The sequence below is a fragment of the Crinia signifera genome, chromosome 7, assembly GCF_055691185.1.
Source record: "Crinia signifera chromosome 7, ASM5569118v1, whole genome shotgun sequence".
NCBI lineage: Eukaryota > Metazoa > Chordata > Amphibia > Anura > Myobatrachidae > Crinia > Crinia signifera.
This window is the reverse complement of record NC_139223.1, coordinates 11198182-11223986: the sequence shown is the minus strand read 5'-3', so window position 1 is coordinate 11223986 and position 25805 is coordinate 11198182. Positions and strand designations below refer to the sequence as shown.

General features: G+C 47.4%; 1 protein-coding gene across 1 annotated transcript in view; it reads left to right on the top strand.

The window, feature by feature from the left end:
• Nucleotides 1-25805, top strand: part of LOC146019759 (guanylate-binding protein 6-like) — a 46097-nt gene that overhangs the window by 11651 nt on the left and 8641 nt on the right. The window contains exons 5-9 of the mRNA XM_083152291.1: nucleotides 58-288; nucleotides 4453-4733; nucleotides 6871-7083; nucleotides 8428-8530; nucleotides 9168-9361. Coding sequence (XP_083008417.1) covers nucleotides 58-288; nucleotides 4453-4733; nucleotides 6871-7083; nucleotides 8428-8530; nucleotides 9168-9361 — 1022 coding nt within the window. The remainder of the gene's footprint in view (nucleotides 1-57; nucleotides 289-4452; nucleotides 4734-6870; nucleotides 7084-8427; nucleotides 8531-9167; nucleotides 9362-25805) is intronic.

Sequence of the window (25805 nt, the reverse complement as noted above, 5' to 3'; positions counted from 1 at the left end):
ATACTGAAATGTTCTATGTTCTGTCCCAAACACCTGTGATCACAGAGGGGAACAATAATAAGATGCGCAACTCCTGCCGAGACTGCATACGGATGTATTTCAAGTCGCGCAAATGTTTCGCGTTTGACTTCCCCACGGGGGACAAGAGTTTGCTCCAGAGGATGGAAGAGGTGTCAGAGGAACAGCTCTGTCCGGCATTTGTAGCCCAGACCCGGGAATTCTGTGACCACATTTATGCCACGGCTGATGTAAAACGCTTGGATGAGATACACGCGGTCACTGGGAGAGGTGAGGATGTTTCTTATTGACCCAGCATTGCCTGACAGCTACAGTGCTTTCCACATACTTGCCTACTATTCTCCGGTAAAAGCCCAGAAAGGAGACAATGATCTGCAGTTTCACGGGAAGGTGGACGTTGAAGTCAGTAAGCCCTGATAAAATGATGCAAAATGCGTCATTTTACCCCGGCCCTCTCCCCGAAGTGCCGCGATCACTGGATACATCTCTCCTATTAAGGGCGATTTGGGGGGGTCCAGGAAAGGATGCAGGAGATTCAGGAGGAGCAGCATCTCATTCCATGGGGGAGGGCTGAATGAGATACAGCGATGGCTGCAGCGAAGCTCCACCCGGGGGGGTGTTTGAGATGCGGCAATGGCCGCAGCGACGCTCCACCAGGGGGGCTGTGGGTGGGGGGTAATGCGGCGATGGCTGCAGCGTCGCTCCATGGGGGGTGGGGAGAGAGAGAGAGAGAGAAGGAGTCGCTCACCTCCATCCAGGGGGGCTGCTCCCAAGTGTCAGTGCCAGTGGCCGCCCTAGGCAAATACCTAAAGCTACAACCACACAAGAAAAGAAAGTGTAGTAGGGTGCACTGGGCGTCCTTTCTAATATCAGAGCAAATATAACCTTTAATGAATTTTTGCAGATAAAAAGGTGAAAGTTTTTTTTTTAATATAGAATGACAGATGTGATAAAGATAAGAAGATTAGAATAAGTGTTGTTTAAAATAATGTTGGACCACTGTCTAATTAAATCCTCTATTTGCAGGGATATGATGTCCCTGTGTGTTTTTGTATATTGCTGTCAGAGGAATCAATACATTTATGATGTGCACCACTCTTCTCCGTGTGTCTCTGATGTTTTATATTCTTTTGTAGTCAGTGCAATTTTTATTCAGGCACAGAGATAGTGTATGTCACTCTGTTATTATTATGTTACCAATGTATCTTTAAGGAGTTTACAAATGTATCGTTTTTTGTGGAATTGTACAATTTCACATTAGCATACACACCATACAATCTTTTGATTGGTTATACAATTTCTTGGAGGTATTGTTCATGAATTTAACATAGAGCTCTGCAGTATGTAGCTTTTGGGTGTTTATAATGAATTTCCACAAAAATGGGTGTAGGACTTTATACAAGGGTGGTGGAATTGTACAACTCCACACAAAAACGATACATTTCTATAAAGTGCTACACTCATTTTTGTGGAAATTCATTATAAACACCCAAAAGCTACATACTGCAGAGCTCTATGTTAAATGAATTAACAATACCTCCAAGAAATTGTATAACCAATCAAAAGATTGTATGGTGTGTATGCTAATGTGAAATTGTACAATTCCACAAAAAACGATACATTTGTAAACTCCTTAAAGATACATTGGTAACATAATACTAACAGAGTGACATACACTATCTCTGTGCCTGAATAAAAATTGCACTGACTACAAAAGAATATAAAACATCAGAGACACACGGAGAAGAGTGGTGCACATCATAAATGTATTGATTTCTCTGACAGCAATATACAAAAACACACAGGGACATCATATCCCTGCAAATAGAGGATTTAATTAGACAGTGGTCCAATATTACTTTAAACAACACTTATTCCAATCTTCTTATCTTTACCACATCTGTCATTCTATATAAAAAAAATAAAAAAAAATTTCACCTTTTTATCTGAAAAATTCATTAAAGGTTATATTTTATCTAATATTAGAAAGGACGCCCAGTGCACCCTACTATACTTTCTTTTCTTGTGTGGTTGTGGATCTTACTAAAAGTCAAGGGTAGCACCTCCATAAACCTAAACTAACAAAGGGTACTAATCCCAAATTAATAAAAACAGTGGAGTAAGGACAGTCCATAAATTATCTACCTAAGCTGGTGCGGGAGCTCTCCTCATAAAAAAAAACAAAACCTAAAGCTGCCTACTGGTGGCGCCGGACCTGTGTAAGTGCAGTGCATGTTAACTGCATGCAGTGTAAGTGCAGTGTAGGTAGGTAATGCAGACAGGGTAAGTGCAGGTAGTGTATGTGCACACAGTGTAAGTACAGTGCAGGTAGAGTAATACAGGCAGTGTATGTGCAGTGCAGGTAGTGTAATGCAGTCAGTGTATGTGCAATGCAGGTAGTGTAATGCAGGCAGTGTAAGTGCAGTGCAGGTCATGTAATACAGGCAATGTAAGTGCAGTGCAGGTAGTGTAATACAGGCACTGTAAGTGCAGTGTAGGTAGTGTAAGGGCAGTGCATGTAGAGTAAAGCAGGCAGTGGAAGTGCAGTGCAGGTCATGTAATACGGGCAGGGGAAATGCAGTGCAGGTAGTGTAATACAGGCAGTGTATGTGCAGGTAGTGTAAGTCCAGTGCAAGTAAAGTAGTGCACACAGTGTAAGTGCAGTGCAGGTAACCTTATGCAGGGAGTGTAATTGCAGTGCATGCAGAGTAATGCGGGCAGTGTAAGTACAGTGCAATTAAAATAATGCAGGCAGTGTAAGTACAGTGCATGTAGAGTAATGCAGACAGTGTAAGGGCAGTACATGTAGAGTAATGCAGGCAGGGCAAGTGCATGCAGCATAAGTGCAGCACAAGTATGTAATGCAGGCAGTGTAATTGCAGAGCAGGCAGGTTATGTGCACGAAGTGTACATGCAGTGCAGGTAGTGTAATGCAGGCAGTGTAACCAGGGCAGCCGAGAGGAATGCCGGGCCCCGGTAAAATTTTGGGGGCGTGGTCTAAGTGTGTTGTGGGAACCTCCCACACTTAGGCCACGCCCCCAAAATGTTTAGAGGAGGGTGAAAGAAAACTCTAAAAACTGTAATCTCAGCAGCAGCACACACCTACAGCATGTGCTGTGCTGACTGCAGGCTCAGCATGACCTCTCACGCTGTCAGTGAGACACTCATGCTGAGCCTGCTGTCAGCACAGCACATGCTGTAGAAGTGTGTGCTACTGTTGCTACCCGGGAGGGATGGAGGGGGAAGGGAGGGGTCAGACCAGGGCCCCTGCGGGGCCCCTTCAGCAAGTGTGAGCCCGGGTAATTAGTACCCGCCCCCCCCCCCTCTCTTGGCTCCCCTGAGTGTAACGGCAGTGCAGGTAGTGTAATACAGGTAGTGTAAGTTCAGTGCAGGTAGTGAAATAAAGGCTGTGTAAGTGTAGCACAGGTAGTGCAATGTGGGCAGTGTAAGGGCAGTGCATGTAAAGTAATGCAGGCAGTGTAATGGCAGTGCAGGTAGAGTAATGCAGGCAGTGTAAGGGCAGTGCAGGTAGATTAATGCAGGCAATATAAGTGCAGGTAGAGCAATGCGAGCAGTGTAAGGGCAGTGCATGTAGAGTAATGCAGGCAGTGTAAGGGCAGTGCAGGTAGAGTAATACAGGCAGTGTAAGGGCAGTGCATGTAGAGTAATGCAGGCAGTGTAAGGGCAGTGCAGGTAGAGTAATGAAGGCAGTGTAAAGGCAGTGCATGTAGATTAATTCAGGCAGGGTAAGTGCAGTGCAGGTAGTTTAATGCAGGTATGGTATCAGTTATGGTGTCTCAGTCACTTCTGTCAGCCATTTCCCTGCTTTCCTTAGACAGCATAGCACACATAGGTCAATTAATCCTTATCACATCTATTCTATGGGGGTACTTCAGCTCTAATTGCGCAGCCACAAATTGGCACTGCCAGCGTTCAGTTAAGCTGCCTGCAGTGAAATCCTGCCTTGTCAATCCATCCACATCTGAGCGACTATGTCCAAAACCCATCATAACAGGCGCACCACCAGGGGCGGCTTCAGAGGAGAGGCTGCAGCAGTTTAAATTCAAATATGGGAGGAGCCACACCAACTGCATTTCTAAACTGACTCACTGGCAGTTTCCACCCCCAGATGCCTACTCGCTGTCAATCACATTTTGAACGGCGTGCAAATAGAAAAAGTAGCAGGACTTCATCGCAGACCGACCTTGTGCATGTGCATGCAAACTGTATGCATGCGCAGTGCATCGATAATCATCTGACGTGCAAATTTGCGGCGGCGTGATCAGGTCTGAGTTACCCCCTATGTTACAGACCACATTGCGTTGCAGAAGTACTTCCAACAACTATCGCTTTGGATCATTGTTTCTATGTCACAGAGCTCAGCTGGGCCTTTTCTCCTGGATAATGTCAGTTACTTTTGTTTCCCGTTTCCAGTGTTAGGAGATCTGGCCCATATGTACGTAGAAGCCATAGGCTCCTCCAATGTCGCCTGCATGGAGAACGCAGTGATAAATATATCCGATGCACAAAACAAGGCAGCCTTGAGCGATGCCAAGCAATACTATGAAACCACGATGAAGGAGCGCGTTGTGTTCCCTACGGAGACACTGACACAGTTCATGGAGCTGAGCAGACAGTGTGAGGATGAAGCTCTTCAGATATTCTTGAAAATGGCCTTCAAGGACAAAGACCTATTGTACCAGGTGAAGTTCATGGTGAGTCTGCTCCACACAAACACACAGCAAAGTCGTCGCAACCGGTTCCATTGATGATGTTGGCCATTGACATCACCGGCGAGCAACTTGTGATTGGCTGCTTGCAAGTGCTATGCTGACACTGATTGGTGGTTACTCCGATGCTATGCTTTGTATGAAGTTTTTACTTGTTCTCTAGTAAACTGGAATAGATGTTTCCATTTCCATGGAGACTAATACAAAACATGTTCATCGAACTTCAAATTAGTGCTATAAAACCTGGGTCTTGTGGGACGCCTGGGTCTTTGATCAGCCATAATCCAGGCGCCTATGCGACTCTTGCCGAGCCGTATACATATACTTGTAATTGTGGCTCTTTGTTTGAATACATATTATGCCTACAATTTGGGATTTGATTGCAACCAACTCTGTGCCAGCCCCTCCACATCCCCGATAGTAATGGTGGTGTGTATGCAAGACACTACGCCTATCTGTATACAGTGCCTGGCATTGCTAGAAAGCTTGTTGATATCATCATGATGTCACCAAGAATAGCTCCAGTTGTGTGGCTGACCTGTAGGAAAGCTTAGTGTACGACACTAGTGAACTTTTTGTGAGTGTCACAAATGACACAAACGTATGAATGTGTCGCAGGATTTCAGTTCAACCCAAACGTCCCAAATTACACCTAAAGTTAAATACAGACCTGAGTTATTGTGTTATTCCTCCAAAGCCCGCCCCTAGGCACACCCCCATTGTGCTAAAAATAAGGGCGGGACTTGTCTGCATGGTATAGTCAGTGTGACCATGCTCCTTATCTTAGGACATGCCCCCTTTTCCCCGGGAAACGGTCATCTGTCAGACCAGACTTAGGTCGACAGTCATTAGGTCGACCCCGAAAGGTTGACTGGCCCCAAGGTCGACAGGGTTAAAGGTCGACATGGGTCAGGGTCGACATGACTTAAGGTCGACAAGGGCCAAGGTCGACATGGTTTTAGGTCGACAGTCATTAGGTCGACATGAGTTTTTCACTGTTTTTTGAGCCATGTCGACCTTTAACCCTGTCGACCTTAGGGTCGACCTAATGACTGTAGTCCTAAGTCTGGTCTAACATATGTACCGTAACCCTTTTCCACAATGTGAACCAAAGCCCCAATATCCAGTTATTTAAAAGTTGGGGTGCATATAGTAAGCAGCAACACCAGAATACAGTGCAGACTGTGCACCTTCGCTCCAGCGGGGGGCAGTAGCTACTATCAGTCTGTGCACCATGGCTCCAGCGGGGGGCAGTAGCTACTATCAGTCTGTGCACCATGGCTCCAGCGGGGGGCAGTAGCTACTATCAGTCTGTGCACCATGGCTCCAGCGGGGGGCAGTAGCTACTATCAGTCTGTGCACCATGGCTCCAGCGGGGGGCAGTAGCTACTATCAGTCTGTGCACCATGGCTCCAGCAGGGGGCAGTAGCTACTATCAGTCTGTGCACCATGGCTCCAGCAGGGGGCAGTAGCTACTATCAGTCTGTGCACCATGGCTCCAGCGGGGGGCAGTAGCTACTATCAGTCTGTGCACCATGGCTCCAGCGGGGGGCAGTAGCTACTATCAGTCTGTGCACCATGGCTCCAGCAGGGGGCAGTAGCTACTATCAGTCTGTGCACCATGGCTCTAGCAGGGGGCAGTAGCTACTATCAGTCTGTACCTCTGGGGTGTGACAGTTCTATGACCTAAGATCATTATATGACTACTCTGTTCCTATAGAAATCCATAGAGGAGAAGAAAGGGAACTTCTCCGAGGAGAACGACAGGAAGTCTCGGGAGTATTGCCAGCAGGGGGCAGTAGCTACTAACAGTCTGTGCACTATGGCTCCTGCAGGGGGCAGTAGCTACTAACAGTCTGTACCTCTGGGGTGTGACAGTTCTATGACCTGACATCATTATATGACTACTCTGTTCCTATAGAAATCCATAGAGGAGAAGAAAAGGGACTTCTCCGAGGAGAACGACAGGAAGTCTCGGGAGTATTGCCAGCAGGGGGCAGTAGCTACTAACAGTCTGTGCACTATGGCTCCTGCAGGGGGCAGTAGCTACTAACAGTCTGTACCTCTGGGGTGTGACAGTTCTATGACCTGACATCATTATATGACTACTCTGTTCCTATAGAAATCCATAGAGGAGAAGAAAAGGGACTTCTCCGAGGAGAACGACAGGAAGTCTCGGGAGTATTGCCAGCAGCTGATTAGGAAACACTCTGCAGGGTTTGAGAGCGCTGTGAATGGCGGCCTGTACTCCACGCCAGGCGGGTACCAGAAGTATAAGGAGGACATGAAGCTCATTGAAGAGAAATACAATAGTGAGCCCCATAAAGGCACACAGGTGGGTGATGGGGTCACTGTGCTGTATTTGGGTCATCTGGCTTGGGAATTCTCCTGGTTGGTTTCCATTCTGCACAGGTGGCCTCATTCAGGTACCGGCGATATCGCGGCTCAGGTGTGGATTATACAGCGGACAGCGTCTATGTACACAGTCAACAGGTCGACACCAAAAGGTCAACATGCAGTAGGTCAACAAAACTTCAACACAAGCTAAAGATCGCAATGAAAAGGTCAACACATGATTAAGTCGACATGAGTTGTTCAGGGATCTTTGTGTCAGTGTCGGCACCTGAGCACCACCAATCAGTGTAGTGCGTACCCTTACCTGGCTCGCGTAGCCCGCTGTGCACTGGGGCAGCTGCTTCACTGCGCTCAGCTCACTTTACCACTTTAGTCCACGTGGATGGTCAAACATGGGAAAGTCCCAAAAATGTGAAAAAGTCCTAAAAAACCCGACCATCTCCATGATGTGTCTGTCAAACGTTTGGTGTTGACCTATTGACTGTGTACATATAGTAGATTTTACTTCTGAACGTAACACACAGTAAGGTACTTGTGTATTATCACGGCGCCCATCGCATCGCATACCACTAATTCAGCTATGCGATGGGACCTGATTTCCTGGTCCACAGACCCGCACTGTACGATAAAATATTGCATCGCATGCCATTAGAAATGGCATGCGATGCGATGCGATATTAAATTGTACAGGCACCCTGATGGGTGATTACTATGTTAAATGCACCCCCATTGTTAACGCCACCCCCACTATCAACGCCAACTTGAATCGCGGCGAGCGCAGCGAGCCCGCGAGGGGCGGCGGTACGTGTCCTCCGACCTTTTCATACCCCCACTATCCACGTCGGCGTGGAGTTGACTTAGTGTGGCGAGAGCGCAGCGAGCCACCAAGCCCGAAGCGTGAAGTACATGTGAAGTAATCCGCGTCCCTCGCGGGGCTCACTGCGCTCGCCACACTATGTAGAATCAACTCCACGCCGACGTGGATAGTGGGGGTATGATAAGGTCGGAGGATGCGTACCGCCGCCCCATGCAGGCTCGCTGCGCGTGCCACGCTTTGGGTTGGTGTTGATAGTGGGGGTGGCGTTAACAATGGGGGTGCATTTAACATAGTAATCACCCATTAGGGTGCCTGTACAATTAAAAATCTGGTCGCGTCGCATCGCATGCCATCGGATCGAATGCGATGCGATGCGACCATAACTATGTCGTACGATGGAAATCTTGGGCGCCGTGATAATACACAAGTACACACAGTAACACAATCATCCAATGGCCTCTATTGTTCTCCCCATGGATGTCTGACATAATATCCTCACTATTACAGGCTCAGACCGTTATTCAGGAATTCCAGAGGTCCAAGGAATCAATTGGAAAAGCCATTATGATAAATGACAAAGTTTTAAACGAACTGCAGAAGAAACAGGAAGGTAAGTGATGGGCGAGACACTAAGTGATGGGCGAGACAATAAGTGATGGGCGAGACAATAAGTGATGGGCGAGACAATAAGTGATGGGCGAGACAATAAGTGATGGGCGAGACAATAAGTGATGGGCGAGACAATAAGTGATGTGCGAGACACTAAGTGATGGGCGAGACAATAAGTGATGGGCGAGACAATAAGTGATGGGCGAGACAATAAGTGATGGGCGAGACAATAAGTGATGGGCGAGACGCTAAGCAATGACGAGACGCTAAGCAATGGGCGAGACACTAAGTGATGGGTGAGGCACTTAGTGATGGGTGAGGCACTTAGTGATGGGCGAGACACTAAGTGATGGGCGAGACAATAAGTGATGGGCGAGACACTAAGCAATGACGAGGCGCTAAGCAATGGGCGAGACACTAAGTGATGGGTGAGACAATAAGTGATGGGCGAGACACTAAGCAATGACGAAGCGCTAAGCAATGGGCGAGACACTAAGTGATGGGCGAGACACTAAGCAATGTCGAGACACTAAATAAATAAATAAATTTTGCGCCCCAAAGCCATACACATCTCTTTTGTCACATTTTTTCACATTTTTTTTACCTAAATCCTCATTATTTTTGCTTTTCTATGTTAGAAGATAAAATCAGGAAGGAAAAGGAAGAAATGAAAAAGAAAATGGATAAAATTAAATCAGAGGAGGAGAAACTAAAGTCTGAGGACCAGGCAAGGACCATGCAGGAGAACTTTAAGCAGCTTCTGGAAAAGACGAGTGCGGAGAACCGTATGCTGCAAGAGAGGCTGATGTCTGTCATGCAGCAGAAGTCTAGGGTAAGTCCTGTCCTAACACCGGCTAATTCCATGTATACTATGGGGGGAGGGGTATCCGATTATCTGTGATAACCCAGTTATGTCTGTCATGCAGCAGAAGTCTAGGGTAAGTCCTGTCCTAACACCGGCTAATTCCATGTATACCATGAGGGGAGGGGGGATCCGATTATCTGTGATAACCCAGTTATGTCTGCCATGCAGCAGAAGTCTAGGGTAAGTCCTGTCCTAACACCGGCTAATTCCATGTATACTATGGGGGGAGGGGTATCCGATTAGCTGTGATAACCCAGTTATGTCTGTCATGCAGCAGAAGTCTAGGGTAAGTCCTGTCCTAACACCGGCTAATTCCATGTATACTATGGGGGGAGGGGGTATCCGATTATCTGTGATAACCCAGTTATGTCTGTCATGCAGCAGAAGTCTGGAATATGTCCTGTCCTAACACCGGCTAATTCCATGTATACTATGGGGGGAGGGGTATCCGATTATCTGTGATAACCCAGTTATGTCTGCCATGCAGCAGGAGTCTGGGGTAAGTCCTGTCCTAACACCGGCTAATTCCATGTATACTATGGGGGGAGGGGGGATCCGATCATCTGTGATAACCCAGTTATGTCTGCCATGCAGCAGAAGTCTGGGGTAAGTCCTGTCCTAACACCGGCTAATTCCATGTATACTATGGGGGGAGGGGTATCCGATTAGCTGTGATAACCCAGTTATGTCTGCCATGCAGCAGAAGTCTGGGGTAAGTCCTGTCCTAACACCGGCTAATTCCATGTATACTATGGGGGAGGGGGTATCCGATTATCTGTGATAACCCAGTTATGTCTGCCATGCAGCATAAGTCTGGGGTAAGTCCTGTCCTAACACCGGCTAATTCCCTGTATACTATGGGGGGAGGGGGTATCCGATTATCTGTGATAACCCAGTTATGTCTGCCATGCAGCAGAAGTCTGGGGTAAGTCCTGTCCTAACACCGGCTAATTCCATGTATACTATGGGGGAGGGGGTATCTGATTATCTGTGATAACCCAGTTATGTCTGCCATGCAGCAGAAGTCTGGGGTAAGTCCTGTCCTAACACCAGCTAATTCCATGTATACTATGGGGGGAGGGGTATCCGATTATCTGTGATAACCCAGTTATGTCTGCCATACAGCAGAAGTCTAGGGTAAGTCCTGTCCTAACACCGGCTAATTCAATGTATACTATGGGGGGAGGGGTATCCGATTATCTGTAATAACCCAGTTATGTCTGCCATGTAGCAGAAGTCTGGGGTAAGTCCTGTCCTAACACCGGCTAATTCCATGTATACTATGGGGGAGGGGGTTTCCGATTATCTGTTATAACCCAGTTATGTCTGCCATGCAGCAGAAGTCTGGGGTAACTCCTGTCCAAACACCAGCTAATTCCATGTATACTATGGGGGAGGGGGTATCCGATTATCTGTGATAACCCAGTTATGTCTGCCATGCAGCAGAAGTCTGGGGTAAGTCCTGTCCTAACACCAGCTAATTCCCTGTATACTATGGGGGAGGGGGGTATCCGATTATCTGTGATAACCCAGTTATGTCTGCCATGCAGCAGAAGTCTGGGGTAAGTCCTGTCCTAACACCAGCTAATTCCATGTATACCATGGGGGGAGGGTTGTACCCGATTAGCTGTGATAACCGAGTTATGTCTGTCATGCAGCAGAAGTCTGGGGTAAGTCCTGTCCTAACACCAGCTAATTCCATGTATACTATGGGGGAGGGGGTATCCGATTATCTGTGATAACCCAGTTATGTCTGTCATGCAGCAGAAGTCTAGGGTAAGTCCTGTCCTAGCACCGGCTAATTCCATGTATACTATGGGGGGAGGGGGATCCGATTATCTGTGATAACCCAGTTATGTCTGCCATGCAGCAGAAGTCTGGGGTAAGTCCTGTCCTAACACCAGCTAATTCCATGTATACTATGGGGGAGGGGTATCCGATTATCTGTGATAACCCAGTTATGTCTGCCATGCAGCAGAAGTCTGGGGTAAGTCCTGTCCTAACACCAGCTAATTCCATGTATACTATGGGGGAGGGGTATCCGATTATCTGTGATAACCCAGTTATGTTTGCCATGCAGCAGAAGTCTGGGGGTAAGTACTGTCCTAACACCGGCTAATTCCATGTATACTATGGGGGGAGGGGGATCCGATTATCTGTGATAACCCAGTTATGTCTGCCATGCAGCAGGAGTCTGGGGTAAGTCCTGTCCTAACACCAGCTAATTCCATGTATACCATGGGGGAGGGGTATCCGATTATCTGTGATAACCCAGTTATGTCTGCCATGCAGCAGAAGTCTGGGGTAAGTCCTGTCCTAACACCAGCTAATTCCATGTATGCTATGGGGGAGGGGTATCCGATTATCTGTGATAACCCAGTTATGTTTGCCATGCAGCAGAAGTCTGGGGTAAGTCCTGTCCTAACACCGGCTAATTCCATGTATACTATGGGGGAGGGGGTATCCGATTATCTGTGATAACCCAGTTATGTCTGCCATGTAGCAGAAGTCTGGGGTAAGTCCTGTCCTAACACCAGCTAATTCCATGTATACTATGGGGGAGGGGTATCCGATTATCTGTGATAACTCAGTTATGTCTGCCATGCAGCAGAAGTCTAGAGTAAGTCCTGTCCTAACACCGGCTAATTCCATGTATACTATGGGGGAGGGGGGTATCCGATTATCTGTGATAACCCAGTTATGTCTGCCATGCAGCAGACGTCTGGGGTAAGTCCTGTCCTAACACCAGCTAATTCCATGTATACTATGGGGGGAGGGGTATCCGATTATCTGTGATAACCCAGTTATGTTTGCCATGCAGCAGAAGTCTAGGGTAAGTCCTGTCCTAACACCGGCTAATTCCATGTATACTATGGGGGAGGGGGTATCCGATTATCTGTGATAACCCAGTTATGTCTGCCATGTAGCAGAAGTCTGGGGTAAGTCCTGTCCTAACACCAGCTAATTCCATGTATACTATGGGGGAGGGGTATCCGATTATCTGTGATAACCCAGTTATTTATTTATTTATTTTTTTATTAACAGTTTCTTATATAGCGCAGCATATTCCGTTGCGCTTTACAATAGCAGAGAACAAAACAGGGTATTTACAGACAGTCAAAATGTAGGAGGGCCCTGCTCGCAAGCTTACAATCTATAGGGAAATAGGCATTGATACATAAGGATAGATACTGTATTCTTTATTGCATCGATTCCACCAGAACGCAAGGTTCTATGACTGGTTCTGGAATTTGATAAGCTTGTCTGAAGAGATGACTCTTCAGGGAACGCTTATAGGTTTGGAGACTGGAGGAGAGTCTTATTGTGCTTGGGAGGGCATTCCACAGAGTGGGTGCAGCCCGAAGAAAGTCCTGCAGTCGGGAATGGGAGCGGGTAATGAGTGTGGATGAGAGACGCAGATCTTGGGAGGAGCGTAGAGGTCGTGTTGGATGATATTTTGAGATAAGAGAGGATATGTATGTTGGTGTAGTTTGGTTTATGGCTTTGTGTGTAATTAAAAGAATTTTGTATTGAATACGGTAGAATACAGGTAACCAATGAAGTGACTGACAGAGTAGCTTTGCAGACGATGAACGTCTGGCTAGGAAGATTAGCCTTGCAGCTGCATTCATAATGGACTGTAGTGGTGAGAGTCTGTATTGGGGAAGGCCAATAAGGAGACTATTGCAATAATCAATGCGTGAGATGATGAGAGCATGGATTAGAGTTTTTGCAGTGTCTTGTGTAAGGTAAGGGCGAATTTTAAATATGTTTTTTAGGTGCATGTGGCATGATTTTGAGACAGATTGAATGTGGGGTACAAAGGAAAGTTCTGAGTCAAGGATAACACCTAGGCAGCGAGCTTCAGAGGTAGGAGTGATTGTCATCTTCTCAACAGCGATCGAGATATCAGGTTGGTAACTACTATTTATTGGCGGAAATATAATTAATTCTGTTTTTGAGATATTAAGTTTGAGGTGGCGAGATGACATCCAGGATGAAACAGCAGAAAGGCATTCAGAGACACGGCTCAATACAGATGGGGACAGGTCCGGGGAGGAAAGGTAGAGCTGAGTATCATCCGCATACAGATGATACTGAAATCCAAAGGAGCTGATTAGTTTGCCAAGAGATGAGGTATAGATTGAGAAAAGCAGGGGACCTAAAACTGAACCCTGAGGTACTCCAACTGAAAGAGGTAGCAAAGAGGAGGTAGAATCAGAGAAACGAACACTAAAGGAGCGGTTAGAGAGGTAGGATGAGAACCAAGAGAGGGCTGTGTCTTTAAGACCTATGGATTGTAGTGTTTGTATGAGAAGTGTGTGGTCAACAGTGTCAAAAGCAGCAGAGAGATCTAGAAGAATTAGTAGTGAGTAGTGGCCTTTAGACTTAGCAGTGACCAGATCATTCACAACTTTAGTCAGTGCTGTCTCTGTGGAGTGTTGGGCACGAAAGCCTGACTGATGCGGGTCCATTAAGTTGTGCGAGTTAAGAAAGTGTGTGAGGCGAGTATAAGCAAGTCTTTCAAGTAGTTTGGAGGTGCATGGAAGTTGAGAAATGGGACGGTAGTTTGAGAGAGAGCTTGGATCAGAATTCTGTTTTTCAGAATCTGAGTAATAACTGCTTGTTTGAACAATGAAGGAAAGACACCAGTAGAGAAAGAGAGGTTACAGATTTTAGTTAAGATTGGAATGAGCACAGGAGACAGAGATTTACTTATTTGCGAGGGTATAGGGTCAAGAGGAGAGGTAGTAGAGTGGGAGGCAGAGAAAAGTGCAGATACTTCATCTTCATTTGTGGGATCAAATGAAGCAAATGCTTCAGAGGGCTCAGGTATGGAATTGAGCATATCACCAACTGAGTTGGAGCATACCAATTCATCTCTGATCTTGTCAATCTTATCCCTGAAGTAGGAAGCAAGATCTTGTGCATGGATAGTGGTTGGTGGCTTGGGTGAGGGAGGGTTGAGAAGGGATTTAAATGTATTAAAAAGTCGTTTTGGGTTAGAAGCTTGAGCAGAAATGAGAGTTTGGAAATATGTTTGTTTGGCAGTTTCCAGGGCATAACTATAGTACTGGTAGATATTCTTATATGTAAAGAAATCCATTGGACTGTGAGATTTACGCCATTTACGCTCAGCTTTGCGTGAGATATTTTGTAGGTGTCTCGTTAATTTAGAGTGCCACGGTTGGCGTCTAGGCCTACGTGGAGTGTGGTGGGTAACTGGAGCCACTTCATCCAGGGCTGTTTTGAGGGTTAGGTTTAGGTGTGATACCGCCATCTCAGGAGTAGTGAATGCAGAAATAGGAGCAAGCTGTTGTTGCAGTGAGGAGGAGAGTACTTGAAAATTAATATCATTAATATTTCTGCGGGCTTGAGGGGGATTAACGGATTTCTGTGTTTTTGAGTTAGAAGTACTAGAGGACAGCATGCAGGTGATAAGGTTGTGATCTGAGAGAGGGAAAGGAGAATTGGTGAATTCCGACACTGAGCACAGCTTAGTGAATATCAGATCAAGACAGTGGCAATCCCGATGAGTAGAGGAGTCAGTCCATTGGGAGAGGCCGAGAGAGGAGGTTAGAGAGAGTAGTTTGGAGGCATGAGCAGCAGATTTTGGGCTATCAATAGCAATGTTGAAGTCACCCATGATGATGGTTGAGATGTCAGCAGAAAGGAAATGAGGGAGCCAGGCAGAAAAATCTTCCAGAAATCGTGTTGGCTGCCCAGGTGGGCGATAGATAGCTGCAACACGCAGCGAGAAAGGAGTGTAAGTTCTGATGGAATGTACTTCAAATGATGTGAATGTGAGTGATGGAACCTGTGGTATAACTTTGTATGTGAAGGATTGGGATAGTAATATTCCAACCCCACCTCCTCTGCTGTCACCAGGCCTGGGTGTGTGTGTGAAGTGGAGAGCACCGTGTGACAGGGCTGCAGGGGAGGCTGTGTCTGATTGTGAGAGCCATGTTTCTGTTATAGCCAGCAGGTTGAAGTTGTTTGAAATGAAAAGGTCGTTGATGGATGTTAATTTGTTGCCAACAGAGCGTGCATTCCATAATACACATTTTAGTGATTTGGGGGATGAAGGGAGGCATTTGATGTTTGAGGTTAGCTGGATTACTATGTTCCTGAGAGTTAGGTGCCTGCGAGCGGGGCAAGCAGCTGGGGCCTGGATTAAGTGAAATGTCACCAGCTAATAGAAGCAGTAGAGAGAGATAGGTGTAGCTGCAGGTGGTTATGTCTGGCATGCAGCATAAGTCTGGGGTAAGTCCTGTCCTAACACCAGCTAATTCCATGTATACTATGGGGGAGGGGTATCCGATTATCTGTGATAACCCAGTTATGTCTGCCATGCAACAGGAGTCTGGGGTAAATCCTGTCCTAACACCGGCTAATTCCCTGTATACTATGGGGGGAGGGGTATCCGATTATCTGTGATAACCCAGTTATGTCTGCCATGCAGCAGAAGTCTGGGGTAAGTCCTGTCCTAACACCGGCTAATTCCATGTATACTATGGGGGAGGGGTATCCGATTATCTGTGATAACCCAGTTATGTCTGCCATGCAGCAGAAGTCTAGGGTAAGTCCTGTCCTAACACCGGCTAATTCCATGTATACTATGGGGGAGGGGGGTATCCGATTATCTGTGATAACCCAGTTATGTCTGCCATGCAGCAGAAGTCTGGGGTAAGTCCTGTCCTAACACCAGCTAATTCCATGTATACTATGGGGGAGGGGGTATCCGATTATCTGTGATAACCCAGTTATGTCTGCCATGCAGCAGAAGTCTAGGGTAAGTCCTGTCCTAACACCAGCTAATTCCATGTATACTATGGGGGGAGGGGGTATCCGATTATCTGTGATAACCCAGTTATGTCTGCCATGCAGCAGGAGTCTGGGGTAAGTCCTGTCCTAACACCAGCTAATTCCATGTAAACCATGGGGGGAGGGGTATCCAATTATCTGTGATAACCCAGTTATGTCTGTCATGCAGCAGAAGTCTGGGGTAAGTCCTGTCCTAACACCAGCTAATTCCATGTATACTATGGGGGGAGGGGTATCCGATTAGCTGTGATAACCCAGTTATGTCTGCCATGCAGCAGAAGTCTAGGGTAAATCCTGTCCTAACACCAGCTAATTCCATGTATACTATGGGGGGAGGGGGTATCCGATTATCTGTGATAACCCAGTTATGTCTGCCATGCAGCAGGAGTCTGGGGTAAGTCCTGTCCTAACACCGGCTAATTCCATGTATACTATGGGGGGAGGGGTATCCGATTAGCTGTGATAACCCAGTTATGTCTGCCATGCAGCAGGAGTCTGGGGTAAGTCCTGTCCTAACACCGGCTAATTCCATGTACACCATGGGGGGAGGGGTATCCAATTATCTGTGATAACCCAGTTATGTCTGTCATGCAGCAGAAGTCTGGGGTAAGTCCTGTCCTAACACCAGCTAATTCCATGTATACTATGGGGGAGGGGTATCCGATTAGCTGTGATAACCCAGTTATGTCTGCCATGCAGCATAAGTCTGGGGTAAGTCCTGTCCTAACACCGGCTAATTCCATGTATACTATGGGGGAGGGGGGTATCCGATTATCTGTGATAACCCAGTTATGTCTACCATGCAGCAGAAGTCTGGGTTAAGTCCTGTCCTAACACCAGCTAATTCCATGTATACTATGGGGGGGAGGGGTATCCGATTAGCTGTGATAACCCAGTTATGTCTGCCATGCAGCAGAAGTCTGGGGTAAGTCCTGTCCTAACACCGGCTAATTCCATGTATACTATGGGGGGAGGGGTATCCGATTATCTGTGATAACCCAGTTATGTCTGCCATGCAGCAGAAGTCTGGGGTAAGTCCTGTCCTAACACCGGCTAATTCCATGTATACTATGGGGGGAGGGGTATCCGATTATCTGTGATAACCCAGTTATGTCTGCCATGCAGCAGAAGTCTGGGGTAAATCCTGTCCTAACACCGGCTAATTCCATGTATACCATGGGGGGAGGGGGGTATCCGATTATCTGTGATAACCCAGTTATGTCTGTCATGCAGCAGAAGTCTGGGGTAAGTCCTGTCCTAACACCGGCTAATTCCATGTATACCATGGGGGGAGGGGGGTATCCGATTATCTGTGATAACCCAGTTATGTCTGTCATGCAGCAGAAGTCTGGGGTAAGTCCCGTCCTAACACCGGCTAATTTCATGTATACTATGGGGGAGGGGGGATCCGATTATCTATGATAACCCAGTTATGTCTGCCATGCAGCAGACGTCTGGGGTAAGTCCTGTCCTAACACCGGCTAATTCCATGTATACTATGGGGGAGGGGGTATCCGATTATCTGTGATAACCCAGTTATGTCTGTCATGCAGCAGAAGTCTGGGGTAAGTCCCGTCCTAACACCGGCTAATTTCATGTATACTATGGGGGAGGGGGGATCCGATTATCTATGATAACCCAGTTATGTCTGTCATGCAGCAGAAGTCTGGGGTAAGTCCCGTCCTAACACCGGCTAATTCCATGTATACCATGGGGGAGGGGGTATCCGATTAGCTGTGATAACCCAGTTATGTCTGCCATGCAGCAGAAGTCTGGGGAAAGTCCTGTCCTAACGCCAGCTAATTCCATGTATACTATGGGGGGAGGGGTATCTGATTATCTATGATAACCCAGTTATGTCTGTCATGCAGCAGGAGTCTGGGGTAAGTCCTGTCCTAACACCAGCTAATTCCATGTATACCATGGGGGAGGGGTATCTGATTACCTGTGATAACCCAGTTATGTCTGTCCTGCAGCAGAAGTCTGGGGTAAGTCCTGTCCTAACACTGGCTAATTCCATGTATACCATGGGGGGAGGGGGGTATCCGATTATCTGTGATAACCCAGTGATGTCTGCCATGCAGCAGAAGTCTAGGGTAAGTCCTATCCTAACACCAGCTAATTCCATGTATACTATGGGGGAGGGGTATCTGATTATCTGTGATAACCCAGTTATGTCTGTCCTGCAGCAGAAGTCTGGGGTAAGTCCTGTCCTAACACCGGCTAATTCCATGTATACTATGGGGGGAGGGGGTATCCGATTATCTGTGATAACCCAGTTATGTCTGCCATGCAGCAGAAGTCTGGGGTAAGTCCTGTCCTAACACCGGCTAATTCCATGTATACTATGGGGGGAGGGGGGATCCGATTATCTGTGATAACCCAGTTATGTCTGTCATGCAGCAGAAGTCTAGGGTAAGTCCTGTCCTAACACCGGCTAATTCCATGTATACTATGGGGGAGGGGTATCCGATTATCTGTGATAACCCAGTTATGTCTGCCATGCAGCAGAAGTCTGGGGTAAGTCCTGTCCTAACACCGGCTAATTCCATGTATACTATGGGGGAGGGGTATCCGATTATCTGTGATAACCCAGTTATGTCTGCCATGCAGCAGAAGTCTGGGGTAAGTCCTGTCCTAACACCTGCTAATTCCATGTATACCATGGGGGGAGGGGTATCCGATTATCTGTGATAACCCAGTTATGTCTGCCATGCAGCAGGAGTCTGGGGTAAGTCCTGTCCTAACACAAGCTAATTCCATGTATACTATGGGGGAGGGGGTATCCGATTATCTGTGATAACCCAGTTATGTCTGTCATGCAGCAGGAGTCTGGGGTAAGTCCTGTCCTAACACCGGCTAATTCCATGTATACTATGGGGGAGGGGTATCCGATTATCTGTGATAACCCAGTTATGTCTGTCCTGCAGCAGAAGTCTGGGGTAAGTCCTGTCCTAACACCGGCTAATTCCATGTATACTATGGGGGGAGGGGGTATCCGATTATCTGTGATAACCCAGTTATGTCTGCCATGCAGCAGAAGTCTGGGGTAAATCCTGTCCTAACACCGGCTAATTCCATGTATACTATGGGGGGAGGGGGGATCCGATTATCTGTGATAACCCAGTTATGTCTGTCATGCAGCAGAAGTCTAGGGTAAGTCCTGTACTAACACCGGCTAATTCCCTGTATTCTATGGGGGAGGGGTATCCGATTATCTGTGATAACCCAGTTATGTCTGTCCTGCAGCAGAAGTCTAGGGTAAGTCCTGTCCTAACACCGGCTAATTCCATGTATACTATGGGGGAGGGGTATCCGATTATCTGTGATAACCCAGTTATGTCTGCCATGCAGCAGAAGTCTGGGGTAAGTCCTGTCCTAACACCGGCTAATTCCATGTATACCATGGGGGGAGGGGTATCCGATTATCTGTGATAACCCAGTTATGTCTGCGATGCAGCAGGAGTCTGGGGTAAGTCCTGTCCTAACACCGGCTAATTCCATGTATACTATGGGGGAGGGGTATCCGATTATCTGTGATAACCCAGTTATGTCTGCCATGCAGCAGGAGTCTGGGGTAAGTCCTGTCCTAACACCAGCTAATTCCATGTATACTATGGGGGAGGGGTATCCGATTATCTGTGATAACCCAGTTATGTCTGCCATGCAGCAGGAGTCTGGGGTAAGTCCTGTCCTAGCACCGGCTAATTCCATGTATACTATGGGGGAGGGGGTATCCGATTATCTGTGATAACCCAGTGATGTCTGCCATGCAGCAGAAGTCTGGAGTAAGTCCTGTCCTAACACCGGCTAATTCCATGTATACTATGGGGGGAGGGGTATCCGATTATCTGTGATAACCCAGTTATGTCTGCCATGTAGCAGAAGTCTGGGGTAAGTCCTGTCCTAACACTAGGTAATTCCATGTATACCATGGGGGAGGGGGTATCCGATTATCTGTGATAACCCAGTTATGTCTGCCATGCAGCAGAAGTCTGGGGTAAGTCCTGTCCTAACGCCAGCTAATTCCATGTATACTATGGGGGGAGGGGTATCTGATTATCTATGATAACCCAGTTATGTCTGTCATGCAGCAGGAGTCTGGGGTAAGTCCTGTCCTAACACCAGCTAATTCCATGTATACCATGGGGGGAGGGGTATCTGATTATCTGTGATAACCCAGTTATGTCTGTCCTGCAGCAGAAGTCTGGGGTAAATCCTGTCCTAACACCGGCTAATTCCATGTATACCATGGGGGGAGGGGGGTATCCGATTATCTGTGATAACCCAGTGATGTCTGCCATGCAGCAGAAGTCTAGGGTAAGTCCTGTCCTAACACCAGCTAATTCCATGTATACTATGGGGGAGGGGTATCTGATTATCTGTGATAACCCAGTTATGTCTGTCCTGCAGCAGAAGTCTGGGGTAAGTCCTGTCCTAACACCGGCTAATTCCATGTATACTATGGGGGGAGGGGGTATCCGATTATCTGTGATAACCCAGTTATGTCTGCCATGCAGCAGAAGTCTGGGGTAAGTCCTGTCCTAACACCGGCTAATTCCATGTATACTATGGGGGGAGGGGGGATCCGATTATCTGTGATAACCCAGTTATGTCTGTCATGCAGCAGAAGTCTAGGGTAAGTCCTGTACTAACACCGGCTAATTCCCTGTATTCTATGGGGGAGGGGTATCCGATTATCTGTGATAACCCAGTTATGTCTGTCCTGCAGCAGAAGTCTGGGGTAAGTCCTGTCCTAACACCAGCTAATTCCATGTATACCATGGGGGGAGGGGTATCTGATTATCTGTGATAACCCAGTTATGTCTGTCCTGCAGCAGAAGTCTGGGGTAAATCCTGTCCTAACACCGGCTAATTCCATGTATACCATGGGGGGAGGGGGGTATCCGATTATCTGTGATAACCCAGTGATGTCTGCCATGCAGCAGAAGTCTAGGGTAAGTCCTGTCCTAACACCAGCTAATTCCATGTATACTATGGGGGAGGGGTATCTGATTATCTGTGATAACCCAGTTATGTCTGTCCTGCAGCAGAAGTCTGGGGTAAGTCCTGTCCTAACACCGGCTAATTCCATGTATACTATGGGGGGAGGGGGTATCCGATTATCTGTGATAACCCAGTTATTTCTGCCATGCAGCAGAAGTCTGGGGTAAGTCCTGTCCTAACACCGGCTAATTCCATGTATACTATGGGGGGAGGGGGGATCCGATTATCTGTGATAACCCAGTTATGTCTGTCATGCAGCAGAAGTCTAGGGTAAGTCCTGTACTAACACCGGCTAATTCCCTGTATTCTATGGGGGAGGGGTATCCGATTATCTGTGATAACCCAGTTATGTCTGTCCTGCAGCAGAAGTCTGGGGTAAGTCCTGTCCTAACACCGGCTAATTCCATGTATACTATGGGGGAGGGGTATCCGATTATCTGTGATAACCCAGTTATGTCTGCCATGCAGCAGAAGTCTGGGGTAAGTCCTGTCCTAACACCGGCTAATTCCATGTATACCATGGGGGGAGGGGTATCCGATTATCTGTGATAACCCAGTTATGTCTGCCATGCAGCAGGAGTCTGGGGTAAGTCCTGTCCTAACACCGGCTAATTCCATGTATACTATGGGGGGAGGGGTATCCGATTATCTGTGATAACCCAGTTATGTCTGCCATGTAGCAGAAGTCTGGGGTAAGTCCTGTCCTAACACCGGCTAATTCCATGTATACTATGGGGGGAGGGGGATCCGATTATCTGTGATAACCCAGTTATGTCTGCCATGCAGCAGAAGTCTGGGGTAAGTCCTGTCCTAACACCGGCTAATTCCATGTATACCATGGGGGGAGGGGTATCCGATTATCTGTGATAACCCAGTTATGTCTGTCCTGCAGCAGAAGTCTGGGGTAAGTCCTGTCCTAACACCGGCTAATTCCATGTATACTATGGGGGAGGGGTATCCGATTATCTGTGATAACCCAGTTATGTCTGCCATGCAGCAGAAGTCTGGGGTAAGTCCTGTCCTAACACCGGCTAATTCCATGTATACCATGGGGGGAGGGGTATCCGATTATCTGTGATAACCCAGTTATGTCTGCCATGCAGCAGGAGTCTGGGGTAAGTCCTGTCCTAACACCGGCTAATTCCATGTATACCATGGGGGGAGGGGGGATCCGATTATCTGTAATAACCCAGTTATGTCTGCCATGCAGCAGAAGTCTGGGGTAAGTCCTGTCCTAACACCGGCTAATTCCATGTATACTATGGGGGGAGGGGTACCCGATTAGCTGTGATAACCGAGTTATGTCTGTCATGCAGCAGAAGTCTGGGGTAAGTCCTGTCCTAGCACCGGCTAATTCCATGTATACTATGGGGGGAGGGGGATCCGATTATCTGTGATAACCCAGTTATGTCTGCCATGCAGCAGAAGTCTGGGGTAAGTCCTGTCCTAACACCAGCTAATTCCATGTATACTATGGGGGGAGGGGTATCCGATTATCTGTGATAACCCAGTTATGTCTGCCATGCAGCAGAAGTCTGGGGTAAGTCCTGTCCTAACACCGGCTAATTCCATGTATACTATGGGGGGAGGGGGTATCCGATTATCTGTGATAACCCAGTTATGTCTGTCATGCAGCAGAAGTCTGGAATATGTCCTGTCCTAACACCGGCTAATTCCATGTATACTATGGGGGAGGGGGTATCCGATTATCTGTGATAACCCAGTTATGTCTGTCATGCAGCAGGAGTCTGGGGTAAGTCCTGTTCTAACACCGGCTAATTCCATGTATACTATGGGGGAGGGGTATCCGATTATCTGTGATAACCCAGTTATGTCTGTCCTGCAGCAGAAGTCTGGGGTAAGTTCTGTCCTAACTCCGGCTAATTCCATGTATACTATGGGGGGAGGGGGTATCCGATTGTCTGTGATAACCCAGTTATGTCTGCCATGCAGCAGAAGTCTGGGGTAAGTCCTGTCCTAACACCGGCTAATTCCATGTATACTATGGGGGGAGGGGTATCCGATTATCTGTGATAACCCAGTTATGTCTGCCATGCAGCAGAAGTCTGGGGTAAGTCCTGTCCTAACACCGGCTAATTCCATGTATACTATGGGGGGAGGGGTATCCGATTATCTGTGATAACCCAGTTATGTCTGCCATGTAGCAGAAGTCTGGGGTAAGTCATGTCCTAACACCGGCTAATTCCATGTATACTATGGGGGAGGGGGTATCCGATTATCTGTGATAACCCAGTTATGTCTGTCATGCAGCAGAAGTCTAGGGTAAGTCCTGTACTAACACCGGCTAATTCCCTGTATTCTATGGGGGAGGGGTATCCGATTATCTGTGATAACCCAGTTATGTCTGTCCTGCAGCAGAAGTCTAGGGTAAGTCCTGTACTAACACCGGCTAATTCCCTGTATTCTATGGGGGAGGGGTATCCGATTATCTGTGATAACCCAGTTATGTCTGTCCTGCAGCAGAAGTCTGGGGTAAGTCCTGTCCTAACACCGGCTAATTCCATGTATACTATGGGGGAGGGGTATCCGATTATCTGTGATAACCCAGTTATGTCTGTCCTGCAGCAGAAGTCTGGGGTAAGTCCTGTCCTAACACCGGCTAATTCCCTGTATACTATGGGGGGGAGGGGTATCCGATTATCTGTGATAACCCAGTTATGTCTGCCATGCAGCAGAAGTCTAGGGTAAGTCCTGTCCTAACACCGGCTAATTCCATGTATACTATGGGGGAGGGGTATCCTTTTATCTGTGATAACCCAGTTATGTCTGCCATGCAGCAGAAGTCTGGGGTAAGTCCTGTCCTAACACCGGCTAATTCCATGTATACCATGGGGGGAGGGGTATCCGATTATCTGTGATAACCCAGTTATGTCTGCCATGCAGCAGAAGTCTGGGGTAAGTCCTGTCCTAACACCGGCTAATTCCATGTATACTATGGGGGGAGGGGGTATCCGATTATCTGTGATAATCCAGTTATGTCTGCCATGCAGCAGAAGTCTAGGGTAAGTCCTGTCCTAACACCGGCTAATTCCATGTATACTATGGGGGAGGGGTATCCTTTTATCTGTGATAACCCAGTTATGTCTGCCATGCAGCAGAAGTCTGGGGTAAGTCCTGTCCTAACACTGGCTAATTCCATGTATACCATGGGGGGAGGGGTATCCGATTATCTGTGATAACCCAGTTATGTCTGCCATGCAGCAGAAGTCTAGGGTAAGTCCTGTCCTAACACCGGCTAATTCCATGTATACTATGGGGGAGGGGTATCCTTTTATCTGTGATAACCCAGTTATGTCTGCCATGCAGCAGAAGTCTGGGGTAAGTCCTGTCCTAACACCGGCTAATTCCATGTATACCATGGGGGGAGGGGTATCCGATTATCTGTGATAACCCAGTTATGTCTGCCATGTAGCAGAAGTCTGGGGTAAGTCCTGTCCTAACACTAGGTAATTCCATGTATACCATGGGGGAGGGGGTATCCGATTATCTGTGATAACCCAGTTATGTCTGCCATGCAGCAGAAGTCTGGGGTAAGTCCTGTCCTAACGCCAGCTAATTCCATGTATACTATGGGGGGAGGGGTATCTGATTATCTATGATAACCCAGTTATGTCTGTCATGCAGCAGGAGTCTGGGGTAAGTCCTGTCCTAACACCAGCTAATTCCATGTATACCATGGGGGGAGGGGTATCTGATTATCTGTGATAACCCAGTTATGTCTGTCCTGCAGCAGAAGTCTGGGGTAAATCCTGTCCTAACACCGGCTAATTCCATGTATACCATGGGGGGAGGGGGGTATCCGATTATCTGTGATAACCCAGTGATGTCTGCCATGCAGCAGAAGTCTAGGGTAAGTCCTGTCCTAACACCAGCTAATTCCATGTATACTATGGGGGAGGGGCATCTGATTATCTGTGATAACCCAGTTATGTCTGTCCTGCAGCAGAAGTCTGGGGTAAGTCCTGTCCTAACACCGGCTAATTCCATGTATACTATGGGGGGAGGGGGTATCCGATTATCTGTGATAACCCAGTTATGTCTGCCATGCAGCAGAAGTCTGGGGTAAGTCCTGTCCTAACACCGGCTAATTCCATGTATACTATGGGGGGAGGGGGGATCCGATTATCTGTGATAACCCAGTTATGTCTGTCATGCAGCAGAAGTCTAGGGTAAGTCCTGTACTAACACCGGCTAATTCCCTGTATTCTATGGGGGAGGGGTATCCAATTATCTGTGATAACCCAGTTATGTCTGTCCTGCAGCAGAAGTCTGGGGTAAGTCCTGTCCTAACACCGGCTAATTCCATGTATACTATGGGGGAGGGGTATCCGATTATCTGTGATAACCCAGTTATGTCTGCCATGCAGCAGAAGTCTGGGGTAAGTCCTGTCCTAACACCGGCTAATTCCATGTATACCATGGGGGGAGGGGTATCCGATTATCTGTGATAACCCAGTTATGTCTGCCATGCAGCAGGAGTCTGGGGTAAGTCCTGTCCTAACACCAGCTAATTCCATGTATACTATGGGGGAGGGGGTATCCGATTATCTGTGATAAC